This window comes from Panthera pardus, unplaced genomic scaffold, assembly GCF_024362965.1.
Source record: "Panthera pardus isolate Hobbes unplaced genomic scaffold, ASM2436296v1 HiC_scaffold_1, whole genome shotgun sequence".
NCBI classification, from domain to species: Eukaryota; Metazoa; Chordata; class Mammalia; order Carnivora; family Felidae; genus Panthera; species Panthera pardus.
Window position 1 is genome coordinate 72,138,509 of NW_026526654.1, and position 25,441 is coordinate 72,163,949.

General features: G+C 36.9%; 1 protein-coding gene across 1 annotated transcript in view; it reads left to right on the forward strand.

The window, feature by feature from the left end:
* LOC109266006 (phosphatidylinositol 3,4,5-trisphosphate 3-phosphatase TPTE2-like) overlaps positions 1-25,441 on the forward strand; it is a 106,834-nt gene that overhangs the window by 30,558 nt on the left and 50,835 nt on the right. The window contains exons 8-10 of the mRNA XM_019447669.2: positions 14,140-14,200; positions 15,032-15,113; positions 15,216-15,304. Coding sequence (XP_019303214.2) covers positions 14,140-14,200; positions 15,032-15,113; positions 15,216-15,304 — 232 coding nt within the window. The remainder of the gene's footprint in view (positions 1-14,139; positions 14,201-15,031; positions 15,114-15,215; positions 15,305-25,441) is intronic.

The window sequence follows — 25,441 nt, forward strand, 5'->3', positions numbered from 1 at the left end:
ATAGTACTGGAAGTCTTAGCCTCAGCAATCAGACAACAAAAAGAAATAAAAGGCATTCAAGTTGGCAAGAAAGAAGACAGACTTTCACTCTTCGCAGATGACATGATACTCTACGTGGAAAATCTGAAAGACTCCACCAAAAAATTGCTAGAACTAATACATGAATTCAACAAAGTCACAGGATATAAAATCAATGTACAGAAATCTGTTGCATTTCTATACACCAATAATGACGCAACAGAAGAAGAAATCACGGAATCAGTCCCATTTACAGTTGCACCAAAAACAATAAGACACTTAAAATAAACCTAACCAAAGAGGTAAAAGAGCTGTACTCTGAGAACTATAGAACTCTTATGAAAGAAATTGAAAGAGGACACAAAGAAATGGAAAAACATTTCATGCTCATGGATTAGAAGAACAAACATTGTGAAAATGTTTATACTACCCCAAGCAGTCTACACATTTAATGCAATACCTATCAAAATACTACCAGTATTTTTCGTAGATCTAGAACAAACAATCCTAAAATTTGTATGGCGCCACAAAAGACCCCAGATAGCCAAAACAGACCTGAAGAAGAAAAGCAAAGCTGGAGGTATCATGATTCTGGATTTTAAGCTACATTGCAAAGCTGTGGTCATCAAAACAGTATACTGGCACAAAATAGATCAATGGAACAGGACAGAATACCCAGAAATGGGCCCACAACTATATGATCAATTAATCTTCAACAAAGCAGGAAAGAATATCCAATGGGAAGAAAATCTCTTCAATAAATGGTGTTGAGAAAACTGGACAGCAACATAAAGAAGAATGAAAATGGACCACTTTTTTACACCATACACAAATATAAATTCAAAATGGATGAAAGACCTAAATGTAAGACAGGAAACCATCAAAATCCAAGAGGAGATAACAGGCAGCAACCTCTTTGACCTCAGCTGCAGCATCTTCTTACTAGACATGTCTCTGGAGGCAAGGGAAACAAAAGCAAAATTGAACTAAGACTTCATCAAGATAAAGTCTTCTGCACAATGAACAAAACAATCAACAAAACTAAAAGGCAGCCTATGGGAATGGGAGAAGATATTTGGAGATGACACATCTGATAAAGGGCTAGTATCCAAAATCTATAAAGAACTTACCAAACTCAACACCCAAAAAACAAATAATCCAGTGATGAAATGGGAAGAAGACATGAATAGACATTTTTTCAAAGAAGACATCCAGATGGCGTACAGACACGTGAAAAAATGCTCAACATCACTCATCAGAGAAATACAAATCCAAACCATAATGAGATAATACCTCACACCTGTCAGAATGGCTAAAAATAACAACTACAGATGTTGGCAAGGATGCAGAGAAAGGGGAACCCTTTTGCATTGTTGGTGGGAATGCACACTGGGACAGCCACTCTGAAAAACAGTATGGAGATTCCTCAAAAAATTAAAAGTAAACATATTCTATGATCCAGGAATCACACTACTGGGTATTTACTCAAAGAATACAAAAATACTGATTTGAAATCATACGTGCACCCGTATGTTTATTGCAGCATTATTTACAATAGCCAAACTATGGAAGCAACTCATGACCATCAATAGATGAATGGATAGATATGGATATATATGGGTATGTAATGGAATGTTGTACAGCCATAAAAAAGAATGAAATGTCACCATTTGCAACAACATGGATGGAGCTAGTACAGAGAATACAGGTTGTTACCAGAGGGGAGGCAAGTGGGGAGATGGGTAAAATAGGTAAGGAAGATTAAGAGTACTCTTATCCTGATGAGCACTGAGAATTATGGAACTGTTGAATTACTATTTATACGCCTGCAACCAATATAACACTTTGTTAATTACAATGGAATTAAAAGTTAAAAATAGAAATAAAAGATCGCAAAATGTTAATTCATGGATTCATTTTAATAATTTATATATTCCTTGAACTTTTTATGTGTATAATCATGTCAAATTGCTTTCTTAACTTAGTATACTTTTAGTTTTTTTCTTTCTTTATTGAATTGTCTAGGACCTCCACTTGTAATGTTGACTCGTACTAAGAGCAGATACCATTCCTTGTTCCCAAACTTAAATCGAAAGAATTAGAAATTCCGCTATTAAAATGATGTTTTACAGAAGTTTTTTGTACATGTTCTTTACCAGATTAAGAAAGTTGTATTTATTTCTAGTCTGCTCGGAGTTGAATCATGAATTGGTGAACGTGTCAGATACTTTTTCTATGTGTATGGAGATAATGAAAGGTTTTTCTCTGTTATTCTGGTATTTTCAAATGTAAAGCCAACCTTTTTTATTCCTAGAATAAGCTCCCCTTTGGTCTTAATATATTATTTACTTATCACTACTTTCTATTGGCTAATATTTTATGTACAACTTATTGTATATGTTGAGAGATATTGACCTTCAATTTTCCATTCTTTTTGTTTTGTTTTGTTTTGTTTTGAGAGAGAGAGCAAGCAAGCAAGTGGGGGCAGCTGGGAACAGAGGGAGAGGGAGAGAGAGAATCTTAAGCAGGCTCCGTATCCTGCGCAGAGCGCATTGCGGGTCTCAATATCACAACCATGAGATCATGACTGAGCTGAAAATAAGAGTTGGGTGCTCAACTGACTGACCTACCCAGGCACCTCTTTCTTTTTTTACTGATGTGTAGTTGACATACAATGTCACATTAGTTTCAGGTATACAGCATAGTGATTTGAAAAGTCTATATGTTATGCTGTGCTCACCACAAGGGTAGTTACCATCTGTCACCATAAAACACTATTATACCATTGACTATATTCCCTATGCTGTGCCTTTTATCCATATGTCTTACTCATTCCATAACTGGAGGCCTGTATCTCCCACTTGCCTTCATGTATTTTGTCCATCCCCACACTCCTCTCTCCTCTGGGAAACATCAATTTGTTCTCTGTATTTATGGGTCTGGCTCTGCTTTTTGTTTGTTTGTTTTGTTTTTAGATTCAAAACACAAGTAAAATCATATGGTGTTTGTTTTTCTCAGTCTGACTTTGACTAAGCAAAATACCCTCTAGGTTCATCCGTGTTGTTGCAAATGGCAAGATCTCATTCTTTTTTATGGCTCAGTAGTATTGTGTGTGTGTGTGTGTGTGGGTGGGTGTGTGTGTGTGTGGGGGGGTGTGGGTGTACAACCTCTTGTTTATTCATTCATCTGTTGATGGACACTTGGGTTTCTTCCACATCTTAGCTATTATGAATAATGCTGAAATAAACATAGAGGTACAGATAATCTTTTTGAATTAGTGTTTTTGTTTTCTTTAGGTAACCCAGTAGTGAAATTACTGGATCATACAGTAATTTTGTTTTTAATTTTTTGAGGAACCTCTATACTTTTTTCCACAGTGGCTGTACCAATTTGCATTCCTATCACCAGTGCTCAAGGGTTCCTTTTTCTCTACATCCTCATCAATACTTGTTATTTCTTGTCATTTTGATTTTAGCTATTCTGACGGGTGTAAATATCTCATTGTGGTTTTGATTTCCCTGATGATAAGTGATGTTCAGCATCTTTCATGTGTTTGTTGGCCATCTGAATGGTCATCTATTGGTCTTTTAAAAATGTCTGTTCATGTTTTCTTCCCATTTTCAATTGAATCATTTATTTTTTTGGTGTTGAGTTGTGTAAGTTCTTAATGTATTTTGGATATTAACCCCTTATCAGATATTTCATTTGCAAGTGTCTTCTTCTATTCAGTAGCTTGCTTTTTTGTTTTGTTGCTGATTTCCTTCACCATGCAAACGCTTCTTATTTGGGAGTAATCCCAATGGCTTATATTTGCTTGTGTTTCCCTTGCCTGAGGACACATATCTAGAAAGATATTGTTATAGTTGATGTCAAAGAGCATATTGCCTATGTTTTCTACAAGGGGTTTTATGGTTTCAGATCTCACATTTAGGTCTTTAATCCAGTGTGTTTATTTTTGTGTATGGTGTAAGAAAGTGGTCATTGCATTCTTTTGCTTGTAGCTGTCCAATTTAGTCAGTACCACCTATTGAAGAGACTGTCTTTTCCTCAGTGTATATTCTTGCCTCCTTTTGCCCAGATCAATTGTCCCTATAAGTGTGGATTTATTTCTGGGCTCTCTATTCTGTTCTATTTGTCTATGTGTCTATTTTTGTGCTAGCACAATACTATTTTGATTACAACAGCTTTGTAGTGTATCTTCAAATACAGGATTGTGATACCTCCAGATTTGTTCTTTTTTCTCAAGGTTCCTTTGGCTTTTGGGGATCTTCATGGTTCCATACAGATTTTAGGATTATTTGTTCTAGTTCTGTGAATGATGCTGTTGGTGTTTTGATAGGTATTGCATTGAATCTGTAGACTGCTTTGGGGAGTATGGACATTTTAACAAGATTAATTATTCCAGTCTATGAGCCTGGAATATCTTTTCATTTACTCCTTTTTTCTTCAATTTCTTTCATCAGTGTTTTTTAAAAAATGTTTATTTATTTTTGATAGAGATTGAGAGCTCTAGCAGGGGAGGGACAGAGAGAGAGGGAGACAGAGGATCTGAAACAGGTTCTGTGCTGACAGCAGACAGCCCAACATGGGGCTTGAACCCACAAACTGTGAGATCATGACCTGAGCCGAAGTCGGATGCTTAACTGACTGAGCCACCCAGGCGCCCTCATCAGCATTTTATAGTTTTCAGAAAACAGATCCTTCACCTCCTTTTTTAAGTATAGTTTTAGGTATTCTTTTGGTGCAATTATAAATAGAATTGTTTTCTCTTTCTGCTATTTCATTATTAGTGTACAAAAACATAATAGCTTTCTATGTATTAATTTTGCATCTTGCAACTTCACTGAATTCATACATACTAATAGCTTTTTGGTAGGGTATTTAGGATTTTCTATGTGTAGTATCCTATCATCTGCAAATAGTGACAGTAACTTCTTCCTTACCAATTTGGATGCTTTTTTTTTCTTTGTCTTATTGCTGTGGCTAGAGCTTCTAGTAACTAGTATGTTGAATAAAAGTGGTGAGAGTAGACATCCCTATCTCATTTCTGATCTTAGAGGAAAAATTCTCAGTTTTTCACCACTATGTATGTTTGTCATATATGACCTTTATTATGTTGAGTTATGTGCTCTCTAAACGCATTTTTTTTAGTTTTATCATGAATGAAAGTTGAATTTTGTCACATGATTTTTCTGTACCTACCAAGATGATCATATAATTTTTATACTTCATTTTGTTGACTTGGTATATCACAGTGATTGATTTGCGAATATTGAGCCATCCTTGCAACTCCAGAATATATCCCACTTGATCATGGTAGATAATCCTTTTACCGTATTATTGAACGTGGTTTGATAATATTTTGTTGAGAATTTTTGCTTCTATGTTCTATGTGATATTGTTCTGTAGCTTTCTTTCCTTCCTTCTTTCTTTCTTATAATGTCTCTGGTTTTGGTACCAGGGTAATGCTGGCCTCATAGAATGTAGTTCAAAGCTCTCCTTGCTTTGATATTTTTTGTAATAGATTAAAGAGAATTGGTATTAACTTTTCTTTAAATATTTGGTAAATTCACCTGTGAATCTATCTGGTCCTGGAATTTTGTTTGTTGGGAGTTTTTTGATTAAGAGTTCAATTTTGTTAGTAGTAATTTGGTTTTCAAATTCATATTTCTTCCTGATTCAGTTTAGGAAAATTGTACGTTTCTAGGAGTTCATTTATTTTTTCTAGGTTATCCAATTTGTTGGCATATAATTTTTTGTAGTACTTGCTTATAATCCTTTGTATCTCTGTAGTGTTTTTTGTTACCTCTTTTGTTTCTAGTTTCATTTGGTTCCTTTTTTTTTCTTGATCAGTCTGACTAAAAATTAATTGATTTTTTTTTTTTTTTTACATTTTGAAAGAATCAGCTCTTCATTTCATTGACCTTTTCTATTCTTTAAGACTATTTAATTCATTTCTGCTATGATTTTCTCTAAAAAAAAAAACAAAAAAGGCGTGAGTAGGGAAGGGGCAGAGGGAGGGGAAGAGAGAATCTCAAGATCTCAAGTACACTCCACATCCAGTGTGGAACCAGAGATGGGGCTTGATCTCACAAATGTGAGATCATGACCTGAGCTGAAATCAAGAGCCAGACACTTAACTGACTGATCTACCCAGGTGCCCCTCTGTTCTGATTTTTATTAAATCCTTCCATCTACTAGTATTGGGCTTTATTTTTCTTTTTCTAGTTTCTTTAGGTAAGTTTAAACTGAAGTTTTTCTTATTTCTTCAGGTCAGCTGGTATCTCTATAAATATTCCCCATTAGGACTATTTTATCTAGGTCTCAAAAATTTTATTTATTAAAAAATTTTTTTAATGTTCGTTTTTTTTTTTTTGAGAGAGACAGAGAGAGAAAGTACAAGAAAGGGAGGGGCAGAGAGAGAGGGAGACACAGAATCAGAAGCAGCCTCCAGACTCTGAGCTGTCAGCCCTGAGCCCGATGTGTGGGCTTGCACCCATGAACTGTGAGATCATCACCCGAGCCGAAGTCAGATGCTTAACTGAATGAGCCACCCAGGTGCCCTTCAAAGATTTTAGACCATTGTGTTTTCATTTTCATTTTCATTTGTTTCCATGTATGTTTAACTTTGGTTTTTGTTTTTCTTGTCGACTCATTTGTTGTTTAGTGACATGTTGCTTAGCTTCCACCTATTTGGTTTTCCAATTTTTTTCTTATGATTGATTTCTATTTCATCCCATTGTGATTAGAAAAGATATATGATATGGTTCAATATTTTTAAAATTATTGAGACTTGTTTTGTAGCCTACTATGTGATCTATCCTGGAGAATGTTCTGTGTGCATATAAAAAGAATATGTGTTGTGTTGTATTTGTATGGCATGTTCTGTATTTATCTGTTAGGTCCATCTGACCTAATGTGTTGTTCAAAAATACTGTTTTCTTATTGATATTCTGCCTATATAATCTACTAGAGTGATGTAAGTGCTGTGTTAAAGTCTCCTATCATTTTATTACTCTTTCTTCCTCTATGTCTGTTAAAACTTGCTTTATGTATTTAGGTTCTCCATTATTGGGTACATAGATATTTATAATTGTTATGTCATCTTGTTCAACTGACTCCTTTATCATTATGCAATGCCTTTCTTTGTCTCTTGTTAGTCTTTAAGGTCAACTTTGCGATATAAATGTTGCTACTGTGGATTTTTCTCCCACTTCCTTTTGCATGAAATATCTTTTCCATCCATTCACTTTCAGTCTGAGTGTATCCTTATATCTGAAGTGAGTATCTTGTAGGCAAAATATATATGAGTCTCATTTTTCATCCATTCTGCCACCCTATGCCTCTTGACTGGAGCATTTAGACAATTTACATTTTAAAAAATTGTTTTTAAGTTTATTTATTTATTTTGAGAGAGAGAGAGAAAGCACAAGTGAGGCAGGGGCAGAGAGGAGAGACAGAATCCCATGCAGGCTCCATGCCATGAGCGCACAGTCAGATGCCAGGCTTGAACTCACAAACTGTGAGATCATGACCTCAGCAGAGACCAAGAGTTTGACACTTAACTAACTGTGCCACCCAGGCACCCCTAGACCATTTACAGTTAAAATAATTATTTTCAGTGTGTACTTAATGGCATTTTTATTGTTTTCTGGTTGTTTTTATAGTTCTTCTCTGTTATTTCTTCTTCCTCTCTTTCCTTCAGTTTATGACTTTCTGTAGTGTTATGCTTGGCTCTCTTTTTTTGTGTATCTATTATAGGTTTTAGGTTTGTGTTTACCATGAAGTTTGTATATAACATTTTAAGTATATAACCGTCTATATTAAGTTGATGATTATTTAAGTTCTAACATATTCTAAAGGAATTTTTTTACTCCTTCCTCCATGTTTTATGTATATGTTGTCATATTTTATATCTTTTTATTTATAATTTTCTTCTAATTATGGCCTTTTTGTTTCCACTTTAAAAAGTCCCTTTAACATTTCTTATAGGGCTGGTTTAGTGGTGATGAACTCCTTTTGCTTTGACTGAGAAACTCTATCTCTCCTTCAGTTCTGAATGAAAGCCTTGCTGGTGGAGTATTCTTAGTTGCAGGTTTTTTCCTTTCAGCACTTTGAATATATCATGCCACTCCCTTCTGGACTGCAAAGTTTCTGCTGAAAAATCAGCAGCTTGTGTATCCAGACCCCGCTCCTATCCACACTACCAAGGTGAAGAGGGGACATAAACCATGACACGGAACAGCCTGTCCAATCCAGAGAGATTTCTAGGAGTTCCCCCATCATTTGGCAGAATTCTAGGGCTAGATGTTTTATATTCTAGTTGCCCGTTTAAACTATGGCTTTTTTCTGTGCCCCAGGGCAGATGAATCTCTTCTTGGACCCACAGTTTACAGCATCATTACTGTGTCTCCCTCTTTCTTGCTGTCCTCTGTGTGATTTGTCTACCTTTTGTTGTGCGGAAGCTGTTCAGTCAGCCCTCAGTTCTGCAAGAGGAATTATTTTATTAGTATGTATAAATATGGTCCATGGAGAAGATGAGTTCAGGGTCTTCTTATATCACCACCTTGGAATGGAATCTCAATTTTCCTTATCAGCTGGTCTACAATGACCGTACCTGGGGTACCTCATATCTGCTCCACATATTTTCATCCTCCATTAGGCTAGCCTGGGTGTGTTCTTATGTGATGGCAAAAGGTAAGAGCTGGAGTGGAATCTTGCAAAAGGCTTTTGCAAGTTCCTGCATTGTGGCATTCCACTGACTAAACCAACTCATGTGGTAGAGCACAATGTTGGAGAGCAAGGGCAGTACAAGGCAGATGCAGGGAAGGACAAAGTATTTGGACAATAAATGAAATCATTCTACCTTATCCTAAGGCATGGAAACTCTTCTATACATGCAAAATTTTTTCAAACAATAACTAGTACATATTTATAGTCTTGAGATTGGGGCAGTTGAATAAAATCCATTTGTAAATGTTCAAAAAGGTCTTGAGGAGAGTGTGAACTCTATCTTATCTATGTTATGCTGTTTATGAATAAGACATGATTCTACTACTTTGCCAATTTTGAAAAATTTTCTAAACCTCTGTTGAATGAAAGGATAAACTACTTTATTCTTCCCATATGGGAATAGTTTTGGAGTAATTTGACCAGTACCCATTGGATGGATCATGTCACTTCAAGACAGTCATCCTCAAATTTCCAGAATCTATGTCTAGGAATAAAGCATTCTTTGCCAATATTGCTTTTCAGTAAGTTGAGGTGATGACTGTGAATTAATTATAACTCGTCTAAATTGGTTCACTTTTCTTTTGTCGATTTGGTGGTGATAAATATAAATTTAGCAACACTTAATATTAGCTAGGGTGTTAAAAAGCCACAAACTTCATTAGCTTGTAAGTCAAAGCAAAGACATTACTCTTGGTTTCTAGGGTGGTCTCTAGACTATTGATTTTTTTCCATTATTAGAGTGTTATCTCCATAGGATATTGATGACATTCTAATAAGTCATGATCTTTTTATCATTTTCAATCAACATATATGAAGAAGAGGTAATAAATCATCAGTTTTCATAAAATCCATAAATCATGAACCACCCCAAAAGCATATCTACTATCCATATGAATATTTATGGGATACGGCTCAGGGGTAGAGCATTTGACTTCATATGAATATTTTGCCCCCTCTTTTGCCAGAATGCAGGCTCATGTCTGAGCTATTAGTTCAGCTACCTCGGCAGACTGAGAATTCAGCAATGGAACAGCTTCAGTGCTTGCTAGTTCAATGATAACAACACAAATCCTGCACAGAGGATGCCTTTGTCATTTTTAAGATAAAAGCCATCTGCAAACTAATCTAACTCAAGTCTGACTAAAGAGTGCAAGATTCAGATCTTGGCATAATTAACTCCCGACAGAATGCTAAGCAATCATGTGGTTCCCCTTTGCTCGTAAGAGAGAATACATTTGCAGAATTATAGTGTTAACAACAGTGAATAGTAATATGCAGAGCAAACAGTGGAATTTCATAAGTGGTAAATTTACTAACAGAAATGTCAAGTGTTGCCTAGAAGTAGCAAGGATTGTACATATGTGGGAATGAAGAAGCAAGCACTCTCATGGGAATGTCAACAGCCTGGCCACTGCTGCCACCACATTCTAGCAATGAGGGTGTACCTTCATCTCCAAATCAAGGAAAATGCTAAGGTAGACAATAGGCTTCTGGTCTAAGGTGTTCTGTTTAGGTAATATTTGAGTTAATATTGTGTGAACACACCAGAGAGAAGGGTTTGGCACATTCAGGATACCCAAAGCCTTTTTGTAACAAAAAGTATTATCTTTTGTAACAAAAAGGCTTTCAAAGAGTAGACAGCATTTTTCGCTTTCACATCCCAAGGAAGAGTTTCAGGAATTGTAAATTTAGTAAACCCATGCAAAGGCTGAGCTATTGAGAAAAAGGAGATCTACATTACCTACAGTCCTAAAAAACTTAGTTATCTTTTAGTTTTTGACCTGGTTTCAGTTGGATATTCTTTATTCTGTTTGAGGATGGAAACTATCCATCTATCCTCAAAAATGTAGTTTCTTCCTCAAAAAGTTAAAACCAGAGCTACCCTATGACACAGCAATTGTGCTACCACATATTTACCCAAAGGATACAAAAATACTGGTTTGAAAGGGCACAGGCACCCCGATGTTTATAGCATCATTATCAACAATAGCCAAATTGTGGAAAGAACCAAAAAATCCATTGGCCAATGAATGGATAAAGAAGATATACATGTGGGTACACACACACACACACACACACACACACACACACACACACATACACACACACTGTGATATTACTCAACCATCAAAAAGAATGAAATCTTGATATTTGCAATGACACGAATGACACTAGAGTGTATTCGAAGCAAAAATAATTTAGAGAAAGACAAATACCATGTGATTTCACTCATAGGTGGAATTTAAGGAACAAAAGAGATGAGCAGAGGGGAAGGGGAAAAAAGAGACAGAAGCAAACCAACCATAAGAGAGACTTAACTACAGAGAACAAACCGAGGGTTGATGGAGCCGGGGGGGGGGGGGGGGGGGGGGGGGGGATGGGCTAATTGTTGATGAGTATTAAGGAGGGTACTTGTGATGAACACTGAGTGTTATATGTCAGTGGTAAATCACTAAATTCTACACCTGCAACCAATTTTACCATATATGTTAACTAACTAGAATTTAAAAACTTGAAATTTTTTTAAAAATGTGCTTCTTGGCAGAGTTGAACTTTCTTTTATATGTTTTTTGTCTCTATTCAGCTATCAGTTTAAGAGGTATTTGGAGTCTTCAGATAAACTATTTAAATCAGAAAACACAGCAGTAAATTGTCTATGTATTGAGTCAAGAATGGACTCTTGGAAAAAACTCAAATTCTTGAGTTTTTTTTAGACATATAGAGAACTATGAAGGTGATTTTTTTAAGTCCCGAGGCTTAGCCATCCAGGCATATTAATATTTTCATAAAAAATCAAATACTATCGTTAAGTGTGGGTATACTAAAGAAGGTTACACATAAAGTAACCACTGTGACATATTTACTTGTTGAAGGAATGAAGGGCAAGACGGTATTCTAATGGTTGCATTATATTTCATTGGTGCTGTAATCAACCTCGAATGTTGGGTATTTAGGTGTCACCAATATTACTAATGCCACAACAGAGGCATAAAGACACAAAGACGTAAAACCTTTTCTGGATAGATTCCTAGGAGTAAAGTGACCTGGTTATGGAGTATTGAGTATTTTTAGGCTTCTCAAAATATATTGCCAAATCCAAGGGATTGTGTTAACAAAGAATCAAATGTTTTATTTTCATGCCATCTTTGCCAGCATTGGATTTTGTCATTAAAAAGGAAAAGGCTAGGGGCGCCTGGGTGGCTCAGTCGGTTAAGAGGCCGACTTCCGCTCAGGTCGTGATCTCGCGGTCCGTGGGTTCGAGCCCCGCATTGGGCTCTGTGCTGACAGCTCAGAGCCTGGATCCTGTTTTGGATTCTGTGTCTCCCTCTCTCTGACCCTCCCCCGTTCATGCTCTGTCTCTCTCTGTCTCAAAAATAAATAAATGTTAAAAAAAATAATAAAAAGGAAACGGCTAATTTCATGGGTGAAAATGGGATTTTATTGTTGTTTTAGACTTCTTTATTGGTGAGGCTGAATATTTATCTAGGTAGGTTGTTACACAGTTAGATTTTCTCTTTTATGATTTTATTTATGTCCTAGATCCACTTGTCTATAGGTTGACAGAATACTATTTAAATTGTTATTATAAGTTACTAGTTTATACTAGTATAACTAATGTATAGATAATACTAGGCATAGTCCCCCTTCACGCAATTTTTTATCTGAAAAATATTCTCCCCTATTAATGTTTGTTGTACTGTAACATTTTTTTAAAATGGAAATTTCAAATTTTTATAAAGTCAAACCTAAATCTGTTGTCTGTTGATCTTCCACTGATTTAACAGTGCTTTTTCTTATCCAAAGAACTGGTTAATATTCGCTTAAATTTCTTAGAGATATTTGTGTTTCTTTATATTCCTTAATCAATCTGGATTTTATTTTGGTGTAAAGGAGCTCATGAATTTTTGATGTGTATGAGTCTATTTAGCGCCCCCCCCCCGTTCCAGTATTATGCAGACTTGAAGCGTTTATCTTTTTGACTTAGTATTTCCTCCTGACAATTTAACCAATTGATCAGTTTGATATCTTAATTTGTCTTTTCCCCAATACGAAGCCAGTAAACATTACTCAGGGTACTATAGTCCTCAATTTTTGAGCTTTTTTATAGTCCTTTTGTTGTACAGAGACATGCACATGTGTGTATTTCAGATGGATAAATTGTTAGTATGGTGATAGTAACCATTTTAAATAATGTCTATTTGAAAAGTTATATATGCACAAATTTGTGTCTATATACATATATGCACATATGCACACATGTGTATTCATTTTAGAAAATATGAAAACACAGATGACCCCCCAAAAATCTCCATATTGCCACCACTTAACTAAAATTTAATATAATTAATAATTTAATATAATAAAAATATTTATTTTTCTATCATGCATATAATACCATAATCATACAATATCACATCATGTATATCACACATGTCCAGTGTCATGCATATCACACACAATCATACTGTACATTTTTGCATTTATTTATTCATTTAAACAGTGCATACATAAATTATAATGTCCAACTCATTATCTAAAAAAACCTATTCAGAAAATAAGAACCATATATTACTGTGAATTTATAATTCAGAACAAATTTACTTAAAGCCAGTTTACTTTCTCTGGTAGCTTTAAACAGTGTGCATTTATAAATTTTTTTTTTAACGTTTTTATTTATTTTTGAGACAGAGAGAGACAGAGCATGAATGGGGGAGGGTCAGAGAGAGAGGGAGACACAGAATCTGAAACAGGCTCCAGGCTCTGAGCAGTCAGTACAGAGCCCGATGCGGGGCTCGAACTCACATACCGCGAGATCGTGACCTGAGCCGAAGTCAGACGCTTAACCGACTGAGCCACCCAGGCGCCCCAGTGTGCATTTATAGTAGAGGTTAATCAGAGTAGTCAAGCACAACTTTGTAGGCTATGTGAAAACCATCAGTGGATGAGATGGGGCTTGGAATTTACATACTCTTATATTCCCTAAATCTCCCCTAAAAGCTGCCAAGTGAGGGACAAGTGAATAAAAGGTAATGACCAAGGGCACCTGGGTGCCTCAGTCGGTTAAGCATCCAACTGCTTTTTTTGGCTCAGGTCATGATCTCACAGTTCATGAGTTTTAGCCCCTTGTGCACTCTTAGTGCAGAGCCTGCTTGGGATTCTCTCTCTCTCTCTCTCTCTCTCTCTCCCTCCCTCCCTCCCTCCCTCCCTCCCTCCCTCCCTCTCCCTCTTTCTCTGCTCCTACCCCCCTCTTGTGCTCTCTCTCTCTCAAAATAAATAAATAAACTTCAAAAGAAAAAAAAAGGTTATGACCATTTCAGCTTCCTCCTAAGGAATGGTTTATGTTGGTGCCATGTGCATTTATGTAACATGTGTGCCTGTTTTTTCTAGGAAGTTGTGCGGTTCCTGGATACCAAACATCAAGACCACTATCAAGTCTATAATCTATGCAGTATGTACATAGTCAGATAGTTTGCTACCATCAACGGAAAGCAGATCACTGCATAAAAGAAGATGATTCTGCTTTTACATGTCATTTAATCATAAGTATTTGGTGGCGGTGGAAAGTGAGTTTGAAAATCTCTGTGTTGCACTGGCTCTATTTGGTAGGAAAAGACCGATCAACGGCATGCATGCCCTGGTGAGGGAGGCAGGAGGCTTAAGTGGAGGCAGAGCCATGGGAGGTAGAATCTGCCCTAATGGTATTAGGTTTAGGAAAATACTTCTATTTTTCCTGCCAGCTCATGTTTTGAAGACAGGCAATTCAACGAATACATTTCTAATTCACTAGGAGGGGGGTACGAGGAGAGCAAAGCCCAAATTAAAAAAAAAATGCAAGTAGTCAATAAACAAGGGGAAATACGCTCAAAGAGCAAAACCCTGTAGAAAGCAGATTATATCCCAGTTTACTACTCTGCCTCTCTTGACTTTTCCTCTTCCTGTATATTAAATAGACATTTCCAGGAGGCAAGCACTCGGGTTGGCCACTTTTGCTTCTGCTCTGTGGTGTGTGTCTACCCTATGATAACATGAATAGCCTGATAGAAAATTAAAAGTAAGGTCTGTTAAACCCAAATAAGTTGTGCTTAGGTTACTCAAGGTGGACAAACCACTACTATCTCTGTTTTTCAGACTCTTAATATTCTTACAGCAGCAAGAGCCAGTCAGGAACCTTTTAAAGGTGGATAAGGAATTTATAATACAAAAGTACGACTTATTCATAACTTGATCCTTTACTACATTATTAGGCGTAGAAACATGACCCATGCATCATTTCTTGTAGGTGAAAGAGACTATGATCCTAAGTACTTCCATTACAGGGTCTGGCGAATCATGATTGATGATCACAATGTCCCCACACTAAGGTAAGTTTTATGCCAAGTTGGCTGTCAAAAGAAAGCTAAATACCCTGGCCTTGATTTGGGGGTGTATTTTAATTCAACTAAAAATTTTGCATTTGAAATCAGTGAGATGTTGGCATTCACCAAAGAAGTAGATGAGTGGATGGCTCAAGATGACGAAAACATCATAGCAATTCACTGTAAGGGAGGCAAAGGTAAAAACTCTCTTTTTTCTAAATTTCTAAAATTTCTCTTTTTCTAAATGTTAATGCATTAAAGTACAAGAACAAGATATATACTGCTGTTAATTAGTATTAATAGTTATTCACATATTTAATAATTTTTAAAAAATATTTATTATTTATTTTTTGAGAGAGAAACAGAGACAGAGTGTGAGTGGGGGAGAGGCAGAGAGAGAGGGAGAGGGAGACACAGAATCCAAAGCAGGCTCCAAGCTCTGAGCTGTCATCACAGAGGCCAGTGTGGGGCTCAAACTCATGAACTATGGGATCATGACCTGAGCTGAAGTCAGATGCTTAATTGACTGAGCCACCCAGGCACCCCAGTTATTTTTTTTAACTTTATTTTTTTGATGTTTATTTATTTTTGAAGGAGAGAGAGACAGAGCATGAAGGGGGAGGGGCAGAGAGAGAGGGAGACACAGAATCCGAAGCAGGCTCCAGGCTCTGAGCTGTCAGCAGAGAGCCTGACGTGGGGTTCGAACCCGTAAACCAGGAGGTCATGACCTGAGCCGAAGTTGGAGCATTAACCTACTGAGCCACCCAGGCGCCCCATAGGCATCCCAGTTATTAACATTTGTTGATGTTAGCTTCAAGACTGAAGGAAGCAAAGGAAAGAGGAAGGAGGGAGGATGGACGGTAAAGACTAAGGAAGGGAAGAAAATAGGAATAACAGAAGTAAGGAAGATTGAGCATATTTTTTTCTTGTTTCTGACTGCTTGCGTTTCTTCATTTTTGATTTGCCAAAATATCTATGAAAATAAAAACGTGTTTAATTTTAGAAACTCAGAACACTTTTATTGAAGATTGTTCTTAAATTTTGTGAGAACCTTTTAAAGTTAAGGAGCCAACAGTGATGCTATTTCAGAAACCAAAAATCAGTGGAATTTTTATAGCATAGAGATACAAAGAAGTTGATTTTGGTGAGGTAAAATGGAAAAAAAAACTTTTGTAAATTCAATCAATTTAAGTCGAGTTAGATTTTTCTCTCATTCAGCTTTAGGCTTTAATAATCATCTAAGCATATTTTATAATTTTTGACAAAGAATTACATTTTTGGTGGGCTACAAAACAGTTTTTTATTGTATTCCAGGAAAACACAATACTTTAAAACTGCCTTAAAAAGTAAAAAATAATAAAATAAAATAAAATAAAATAAAATAAAATAAAATAAAATAAAATAAAATAAAACTGCCTTATAGAATTGAGTAGAATCAAGTTTTAGTCTTACCTGAAAATTTATTTCAAGCCCATTAATTAGTAGGTAGATTCTGTCTTTAGTTCCATAGGTTGAAATATTCTGGATATGTAATTTATCATACCACGGAGAAATGAAGACCATAGGTGGAACCATACGGAATTGCCAGTTTTTGACCATCTTTTATTTACAAAAATGGTCATTTCACGTAGCTCAACCTAAAATATTATCTCTCATGCATGCAACTGGCTTCTGTTTTCTTTTCATTAAAGCTAATTCCCTGCTTGAAGGATAAACATTCATTTCAAATTTCATGTTTAAATTTTTTCTGAGAGGGGACTTAAAACTGTTCTGTGTTCACATGTCTTTCATTGACTTTCCTTTAGGATTGCTTGGGGGCTGGTATTCAGGTGGTAGGCTATTCAGAGTAGCCTCTTTTTTTCAAGTTTTCATTCATATTGATTTTGCTCTCTTCTTGGTGGCTGGTGCCTATACATTACCAGTAGTATCATGATAGTCAGAATATTTTACTATTGATTTATGAGACTACTTTAAATAAAGCGGATGCTAATTTTTTAGTATAGTTGACACACAATGTTAAAATAAAAACACTAGTTTGAAAAGACCCATGCACCCCTATATACATTGCAGCATTATGTACAATAGCCAAGATCTAGAAGCAACCCAAATGTCTATCAATAGATATTCATCTATTGATGAATGGACAAAGGAGATGTGGGGGGGTGTATGTGTGTGTATACATACACATGCAATGGAATATTACTCGGCCGTAAAAAATGGATGCTGTTTTTTATTAGTAGTTTATATTATAAATATCTCCTCCCACTGTGTCTTTTAAGTTGATTATGATTTATTTTGTCACAGAAACCATTCTACACTATGTTAATTAGCTTGGGTTTAAATACAATTAAAAAAATAAATATAATTTTGCATGTAGTGAAATTTCAGTGTGTGTGTTTTTGTGTGTGTGTATGTGGTTATGTTGTGTGTGTGTGTGTGTGTGTGTGTGTGTGTGTGTGTATGTGGTTTGTGCTTTTTGTCATGTTTAAGAAATCCAGGCTGTACACTGAGTTAGTGAAGGTATTCTATTACTTATAAAATATTAAAGTTTTATTTTTTACACTTAGGCCTCTAATCTAATTGAGATTTGGGGAGGGAGGTGTTTTTGTTCATACGGACAGACAGTTGTCCTAACCCCATATATAGCAGGCTCATTTATTCCCTCATTGACTTATAACCCCTTCTTAGTCATGTACCAAGTTTTGATAGAAGTTTGGGACTGTTTCTGAGTTCTTTATACCACACAACTGTAATTTTTTATTTAAAAAAAGTTTTTATTAAAGTATAGTTGATACAATATGTTACAGTAGTTTCAGGTGTACAACATACTAATTCGACAAGTCCGTACATGATGCTATACGCCCAACAAGTGTAGCTACCGGTCCATCACTATGCAATGCTTTCATGATACCTTTGACATTGCTTTACGATGCAATTGACTGTATTCCCTGTGCTGTACCTTTCATCCCCTTGACTTATTCATTCCATAACTGGAAGTCTGTATCTCCCACTCCCCTTCACCCATTTTACCCAAAGCCTCACTCCCTTCCCTTTGGCAATGACCACTTTGTTTTTTGTATTTATAGGTCTGTTTCTGCTTTTTGTTTTTTACAGTCCACGTTTAACTGAAATAATAGGTGTTTGTCTTCCCCTGATTTCTCCCACTCAGCAGAACACCCTCTAGGTCCCTCCATGTTGTCACAAATGGTATGACCTCATCCTTTTTATGGCCGAGTACTATTCCATTGTGTATATATGCCACCTCTTATTTATCTGTTCATCTATTTATGGGCACTTGGATTGCTTCCATACTTTGGCTATTGCAAATAATGCTTCAGTGACCAGGGGTGTGAATACATCCTTTTGAATTAGTGTTTTTGTGTTCTTTGGGTAAATACCAAGTAGCAAAATTACTGGATCATATGCCAGTTCTCTTTTTAAGGAACCTAAGGAATTTTAAGGAATTCTATTTTGAGGAACCTCCATACTGTTTTCTGTGGTGGCTACACCAATTTACATTTTCACCAACAGTGCACAAAGTTTCCCTTTTCTCCACATCCTCACCAACACTTGTTATTTCTTTTTAATTCTAGCCATTTTGATAAGTGTAAGGTTATATCTAATTATGATTTTGATTTGCATTAACCTGATGATTAGTGATGTAGAACATCTTTTCATGTGTCTGTTGGCTATCTGTATGTCTTTGGAAAAGTGTTTATTCAGATTCTCTGCCTCTTTTTAAATCAAATTATTTGGGGGGGTGGTTGGTATTGAGTTGTGTAAGTTATTTACATATTTTGGATATTAACACCTTATCAGATGTGACATTTGCAAATATCTTCTCCCATTCAGTGGGTTGGCTTTTCATTTTGTTGATGGTTTCCTTCGTTGTGCAAAAGTTTATTTTGGTGTAGTCCCAAAGGTTTATTTTTGTTTTTGTTTCCCTTGCTTGAGGACACATATCTAGGAAGATGTTGCTATGGCTGATGTCAAAGAGCTTTCTGCCAATGTTTTCTTCAAGCAGTTTCATGGTTTCAGGTCTCACATTTGGATCTTTAATTCATTTTTAGTTTATTTTTGTGTATGGTATAAGAAAGTGGTCCAGTTTCATTCTTTCACACGTATCTGTCCAGTTTTCCCAAAGCCATCTATTGAAAACATTTTTTCCCATTGCACAGTCTTGTTTCCTTCATCCTAGATTAATTGGCCCTATATCCGTGAGTTTATTTCTGGGCCCTCTATTCTGTTCTATTGGTCTATGTTTGTCCTTTTGTGCCAGTACCATACTGTTTGATTACTGCACCTTTGTAGTATATCTTGAAATCTAGGACTGTGATACATTCTTTTTCAAGATTGCTTAGGCTATTTAGGGGTCTTTTGTGGTTTCACACAAATTTTAGAACTGTTTTTTTCCTAGTTGTGTGAAAAATGGTATATATGTTGACAGGGATTACATTTAATCTATGAATTGCTTTTGGGTAATACAGACATTTTAACAATATTTAGTCTTCAATTCATGAGCATGGGCTGCCTTTACATTTGTTTGTGTCGTCTTCAATTTCTTTCATCAGTGTTTTATAGTTTTTTGAGTACAGGTCTTTCCCCTCCTTGATTAAGTTTATTTCAAGGTATATTATTATTTCTAGTACAATCATAAATGGCACTCTCTTCTTAATTTCTCTTTCTGCTACTTAATTAGTAATTTATAGAAATGCAATGAATTTCTGTATGTTGATTTTGTATCCTGCAATCTTACTGAATTTATCAGTTCTAGTAGTTTTTTGGTGAAGTCTTTAGGGTTTTCTATATATAGTATCATGTCACCTGCAAAGAGTTTTACTTCTTCCTTACCAGTTTGGATGCCTTTTATTTCTTGTCTGCTCTAGCTAGGACTTCCAGTACTATGTTGAATAAGAGTGATGAGTAGACATGCTTGTCCTGTTCCTGATCTTAGGGGAAAAGCTCTCAGTTTTTTACCATTGTGTATGTTAGCTATGTGTTTTTCACATATGGCCTTTAATATGTTGAGGTATGTTCCCTCTAAACCTACTTTGTTGAGGGTTTTTATCATGCGTGGATATTGTACTTGGTCAAATGTTTTTTCTACATCTGTTGAAATGATCATATGGTTTTTATCTTTTCTTTATTGATGTGATGTATCATGTCAATTGCTTTGTGAATATCGATCCACACTTGCATCCCAAGTATAAATTCCACTTGATCATAGTGAATTATTTGTTTGATGTATTGGATTCAGTTTGCTAACATGTTGTTGAGGATTTTTGCATCTGTGTTCATCAGAGATATTAGCCCATAGTTATCTTTTTTTTTTTTTTTTTTTGTAGCACCTTTGTCTGGTTTTGGTATCAGGGTAATATTGGCCTCATAGAATAAATAAATTTCCCAATTTCCTTCCTCTTCTTATTTTTGGAATAGTTTGAGAAGAATAGGCATGCTCTTCTTTAAATGTTTAGTAGAATTCACCTGTGGTGCCATCTGGTCCTGGACTTTGTTGGAAGTTTTTGGATACTGATTCAACTTCATTACTGGTAATCAGGTAAACATATTGTGTTTCTTCCTGATTCAGATTTGGGAAGTTATATATTTCTAAGAATTTATGCATTTCATCTAAGTTGTCCAATTTGTTCACATACAATTTTTCATAATCTCTTATAACCTTTGTATTTCTAGAGTATTGGTGATTATTTCTCCTCTTTCATTTGTGATTTTATTTATTTGAGTTCTCTCTCTCTCTTTGTCTGTCTGTCTCTCTTTGATGAGTCTGGCTAAAGGTTTATCAATTTTGTTGATGTTTTTCAAATAAACATGTCCTAGTTTCATTGATCTGTTCTATTGTTTTTTAGTTCCTATTTTGTTTATTTCTGCTCTAATATTTATTATTTACTTCCTTCTACTGGTTTGGGGTTTTGCTTGCTCTTCTTTTTCTAGGTTCTTTAGGTGGAAGTTTAGGTTATTCATTTGAGATTTTTCTTGCTTCTTCAGGTAGACCTCTATTGCTATACACTTCCCTCTTAGGACAGCTTTTGCTGCAACCCAAAGATTTTGGACCATTGCGTTTTTATTTTCATTTGTCTCCATACATTTCTTGATTTCCTCTTTGATTTTTGGTTGACCCATTTATGGTTTAATAGCGTGTTATTTAACCTCCATGTATTTGTGCTCTTTACAGATTCCTTCTTGTGGTTGATTCTAGTTTCATAGTGTGTTGGTCAGAAAAGATGGATGCTACAACATCAGTCTTTCTGAATTTATTGAGATTGTTTTGTGGCCTAATATATCATCTATCCCGGAAAATGTTCCATGTGCACCTGAAAAGAATGTGTATTCCACTGTTTGAGGGTGGAACATTCTGAATATATGTTAGGTCCAATGTGTCCAAAGCCATCCATCCCTTCCTGATCTTCTGTTTGGATCATATGTCCATCAGTGTAAGTGGGATGGTAAAGTCCCCTACTATTATTATATTACTATAGATTACTTTCTTTGTTTGTTATTAACTGCTTTATGTATTTGGGTGCTTCCATGCTGGGTGCATAAATATTTACAATTATTATATCTTCTTGTTGGATTGTTCCCTTTATGATGATATAGTGCCCTTATTTGTCTCTTGTTATAGTGTTTGTTTTTAAAATCTATTTTGTCCAATGTGAGTATTGCTACCCCGGCTTTCTTTTCACTTCCATTTGCCTCCATCCCTTCACTTTCAATTTGCATGTGTTTTTCGTTCTTTTTTATTTATTTAATTTTTTAGAAACGTTCTTTTCCATCAACCTTATTTCCACATATTTTTAGTTCTGACATAAATCTCTTATAAGCAGAATACAGCTGGGTCTTGCTTTTTATCCATTTTGTCACCCCATGTCTTTTTATTGGAGCATTTAGTCCATTTAAATTCAAAGTAATTATTGACAGGTATGTACTTACTGCCATTTTGTTACTTGTTTGTTGTTGTTGTTTTTGTAGTTCTTCTCTGTTCCTTTCTTCTCTTGCTCTCTTCTCACACAGTTAGTTTGCTTTCTTTAGTGACATACTTGGATTCCTTTCTCTTTATTTTTTGCATACCTGTTACTGGTTTTTTATTTGTGGCTACCATTAGGTTTATACATAACATTTTATGTATAGAGCCATCTATGTTAAGTTTATGGTCACTTAAGTTTGTCATTCTAACAGCACTAAATTTGTGCTCCTCTCCCCCTCCCATGTTTTAGGTACACTGTGCCATACTCTACATTCTTTTATGTTGTGAATCCTTTGAGTGATTTTTATAGACACACTTAATTTCATTGTTTTTGTGCTTCTGACTTTTCTTACTCCTGCTTATGGTCTTTCCTTTCCACTCAAAAAGTACCCTTCAGCATTTCTTGTAGGGATGGTTTGCTGGTTATAAACTCCTTTATCTTCTACTTGTCTGGGAAACTCTCTCTCCTTCTATTCTGAATGATAGCCTTGCTGGATAGAGTATTCTTGGCTGTGGGTTTTTCCTTTCCAGCACTTTGAATAGATTGAGCCACTCCCTTCTGGCCTGCAAAGTTTCTGCTGAAATATCAGCTGAATAAAAGCAGCAAGCTTTTATTTATTTTTTATTTTTTAAAGTTTATTTATTTATTTTGAGAGAGAGAGAGAGAACAAGTTGGGGAGGAATAGAGAGAGAAGGAGAGGGAGAGACTCTCAAGCAGGCTCCATGCTGTCAGCAGAAAGCTCGATACGGGGCTCAAATCATGAACAGTGAGATCATGACCTGAGCTGAGATCAAGAGTCAGATGCTTAACTGACTGAGCTACCCAAGTGCCCCTCTTTTGCTTTCTTTTTTTTTTTTTTTTTTGAATGTTTATTCATTTTTCAGAGACAGAAAGAGACAGAGCATGAGTGGGCGAGGGGCAGAGAGAGAGGGAGAACACAGAATCTGAGGCGGGCTCCAGGCTCTAAGCTGTCAGCCCAGAGCCCAATATGGGGCTTGAACTCACTGACCAGGAGATCATGATCTGAGCTGAAGTCGGATGCTTAACCAACTGAGCCACCTAGGCGCCCGACTTGCTGCTTTTAAAATTCTCTTTCTCACTACTTTTTGCCACTTTAATTACTATGTGTCTTGGTGTGGACCTCCTTGGGTTGATTTTGTTGGGGACTCTCTGTGCCTTCTGGATCTGGATATCCTGTGTCCTTTCCAGGATTTGGGAAGTTTCAGCTATTACTTCTTCAAATACATTTTCTGCCCCCTTGTCTCTCTCTTCTCCTTCTAGGATCCCTACAATGTGAATATTATTATGCTTGATGGTATCATTGATTTCCCTTAATATATTCTCATTTTTTATTAGTCTTTTTTCTTTATCCTGTTCAGCTTGGTTGGTTTCCATTACTCTGTCCTCCAGGTCACTGATCCATTCTTCTGCTTCCTTCAGTGTGCTGCTTATTCCCTGTTAGTGTACTTTTAATGTCAGTTATTGAGTTCTTCATCTCTGACCGGTTCTTTTTTATGTTTTCTGTCTCCATACTGAGGGTCTCACTGAGGTCCTCCACTCTTTTCTCAAATCTAGTGAGTATCTTTATGACCATTTAATTTTTCTATTATGCATATTCCCTCTGTTTCATCTAGCTCGCTTGCTGTGATTTTGTCCCATTTTTTTCATTTGCAACATATTATTTTGTCTCCTCTTTTTGTCTGTCTAGTCTGTTCCTGTGCTAGGAAAGTCAGTTATGTCCCCTACTTTTGAAAGTAGTGGCCCTATGAAGAAGAGATCCTGTAGTGCCCTGAGTGCAATGTCCCCCATTCACCAGAACCTGGTACCTCAGGGGTATCTCCTATGTGTGTCGCGTGTGCCCTACTGTCGTGTCTTGGCCAACTTGCCTTCAGTCCAGTTATCTACAATGGCTCTCTTTGCCTATTGTGGGCAGCGTTTCCTGTGGTCCAGTCTGGAGCCTTCTTGGGCTTGAGTTCAGTCAGACCAGGCATTTGCCAGAGATGCAGTAGCACCAAACTGTAGGGCACTTTCTCTGTATTGTCCCTGGAGAAGCTTTTATTGGTAGGTGGTACTAAAAGACCCGATATCTGCCCCCAGCCCACTGCTGGGGGCCACAGTCGAACTGTGTGTGTGTGGTTTTCTTTCCCTCTCCCTGGGCAGGAGTCCCTCTGGAGTGGTGCTGGCCCTGTCTGGGCTGCTTGTACACTGGCACCACTTTGGATGGACATCCAATAAGGGCGTGTTGGATGAGGTGGGCCCACGGAAGAAGCAGGTGGAGCGTGTGGTACCAGCAAGGCCCATGCTAGCTCTCTGCTGGAGGGGACCTGCAGCCCCCTGAAACCTCCTTCTGGTGGGTGTGCAGAAGAGCCTGGGGTGAGGTGCACCGTTAGCAAAAGCAGAGTGGAAAGTGTTCCTGCTACACTGATTCCCCAGATGTTGTATATCTAGGCTGGGGGGCTGGGGAGGGAAGCAGTACCTGTCAAGCTCTTTTGTTCTTGGAAAAGTCTACTGAAGATCCCTCCCCCTCCAGCATAGGCTCTGAGATGAGTAAACAAATCTCCCTCCCACACATCCGTTTTTCAAACTACTGTTTCTACTCTGTATCTCAGCTGAGCTGTTTGTTGTGCTGTCCCTTTAAGGAAGGGGACTCAGTTTCCTACAACCCTCAAGATTTCCCTGAGCCTATCCAGTTGGCTTTTTTTTTTTTTAATTTTTTAACGTTTATTTATTTTTGAGACAGAGAGAGACAGAGCATGAATGGGGGAGGGTCAGAGAGAGAGGGAGACACAGAATCGGAAGCAGGCTCCAGGCTCTGAGCTGTCAGCACAGAGCCCGACGCGGGGCTCGAACTCACGGACCGTGAGATCATGACCTGAGCCGAAGTCAGACGCTTAACCGACCAAGCCACCCAGGCGCCCCTCCAGTTGGCTTTTAAAGTTCTAGCTGTTAAGCCACACTGATTGTAAGAGCTAGGGAAGTTAGGCTCCTCTGGTTTTCAAAGCCAAATGTTAGGGAGATTTGTTTTCCCAGTGCAGGCCTCCCGTGCCTGGGGTGCCTGGTGGGGGATCTGCCCTTCTCCCCTCTCCACGCCACTGGTGTCCTTCCCTCCTACAGACAGTCCTGAGGGTTTTGGCTCCCAATCACTTCTCTGCCCTTCCTACCTTCTTCAATGTGGCCTCTTCTCTACATTTGGCTGTGGAGAGACTGTTCTGCCAGTCTTCAGGTCATTTTCTGGTTTACTTACACTGTTGTGGGTGTTATCTAGGTGTATCTATGGGACAAATTGAGCCTAGGATCTTTCTACTCGGCCATCTTTCTCGGAAGTGTTTGGTTGTTTTTCAATAATAATTTCTA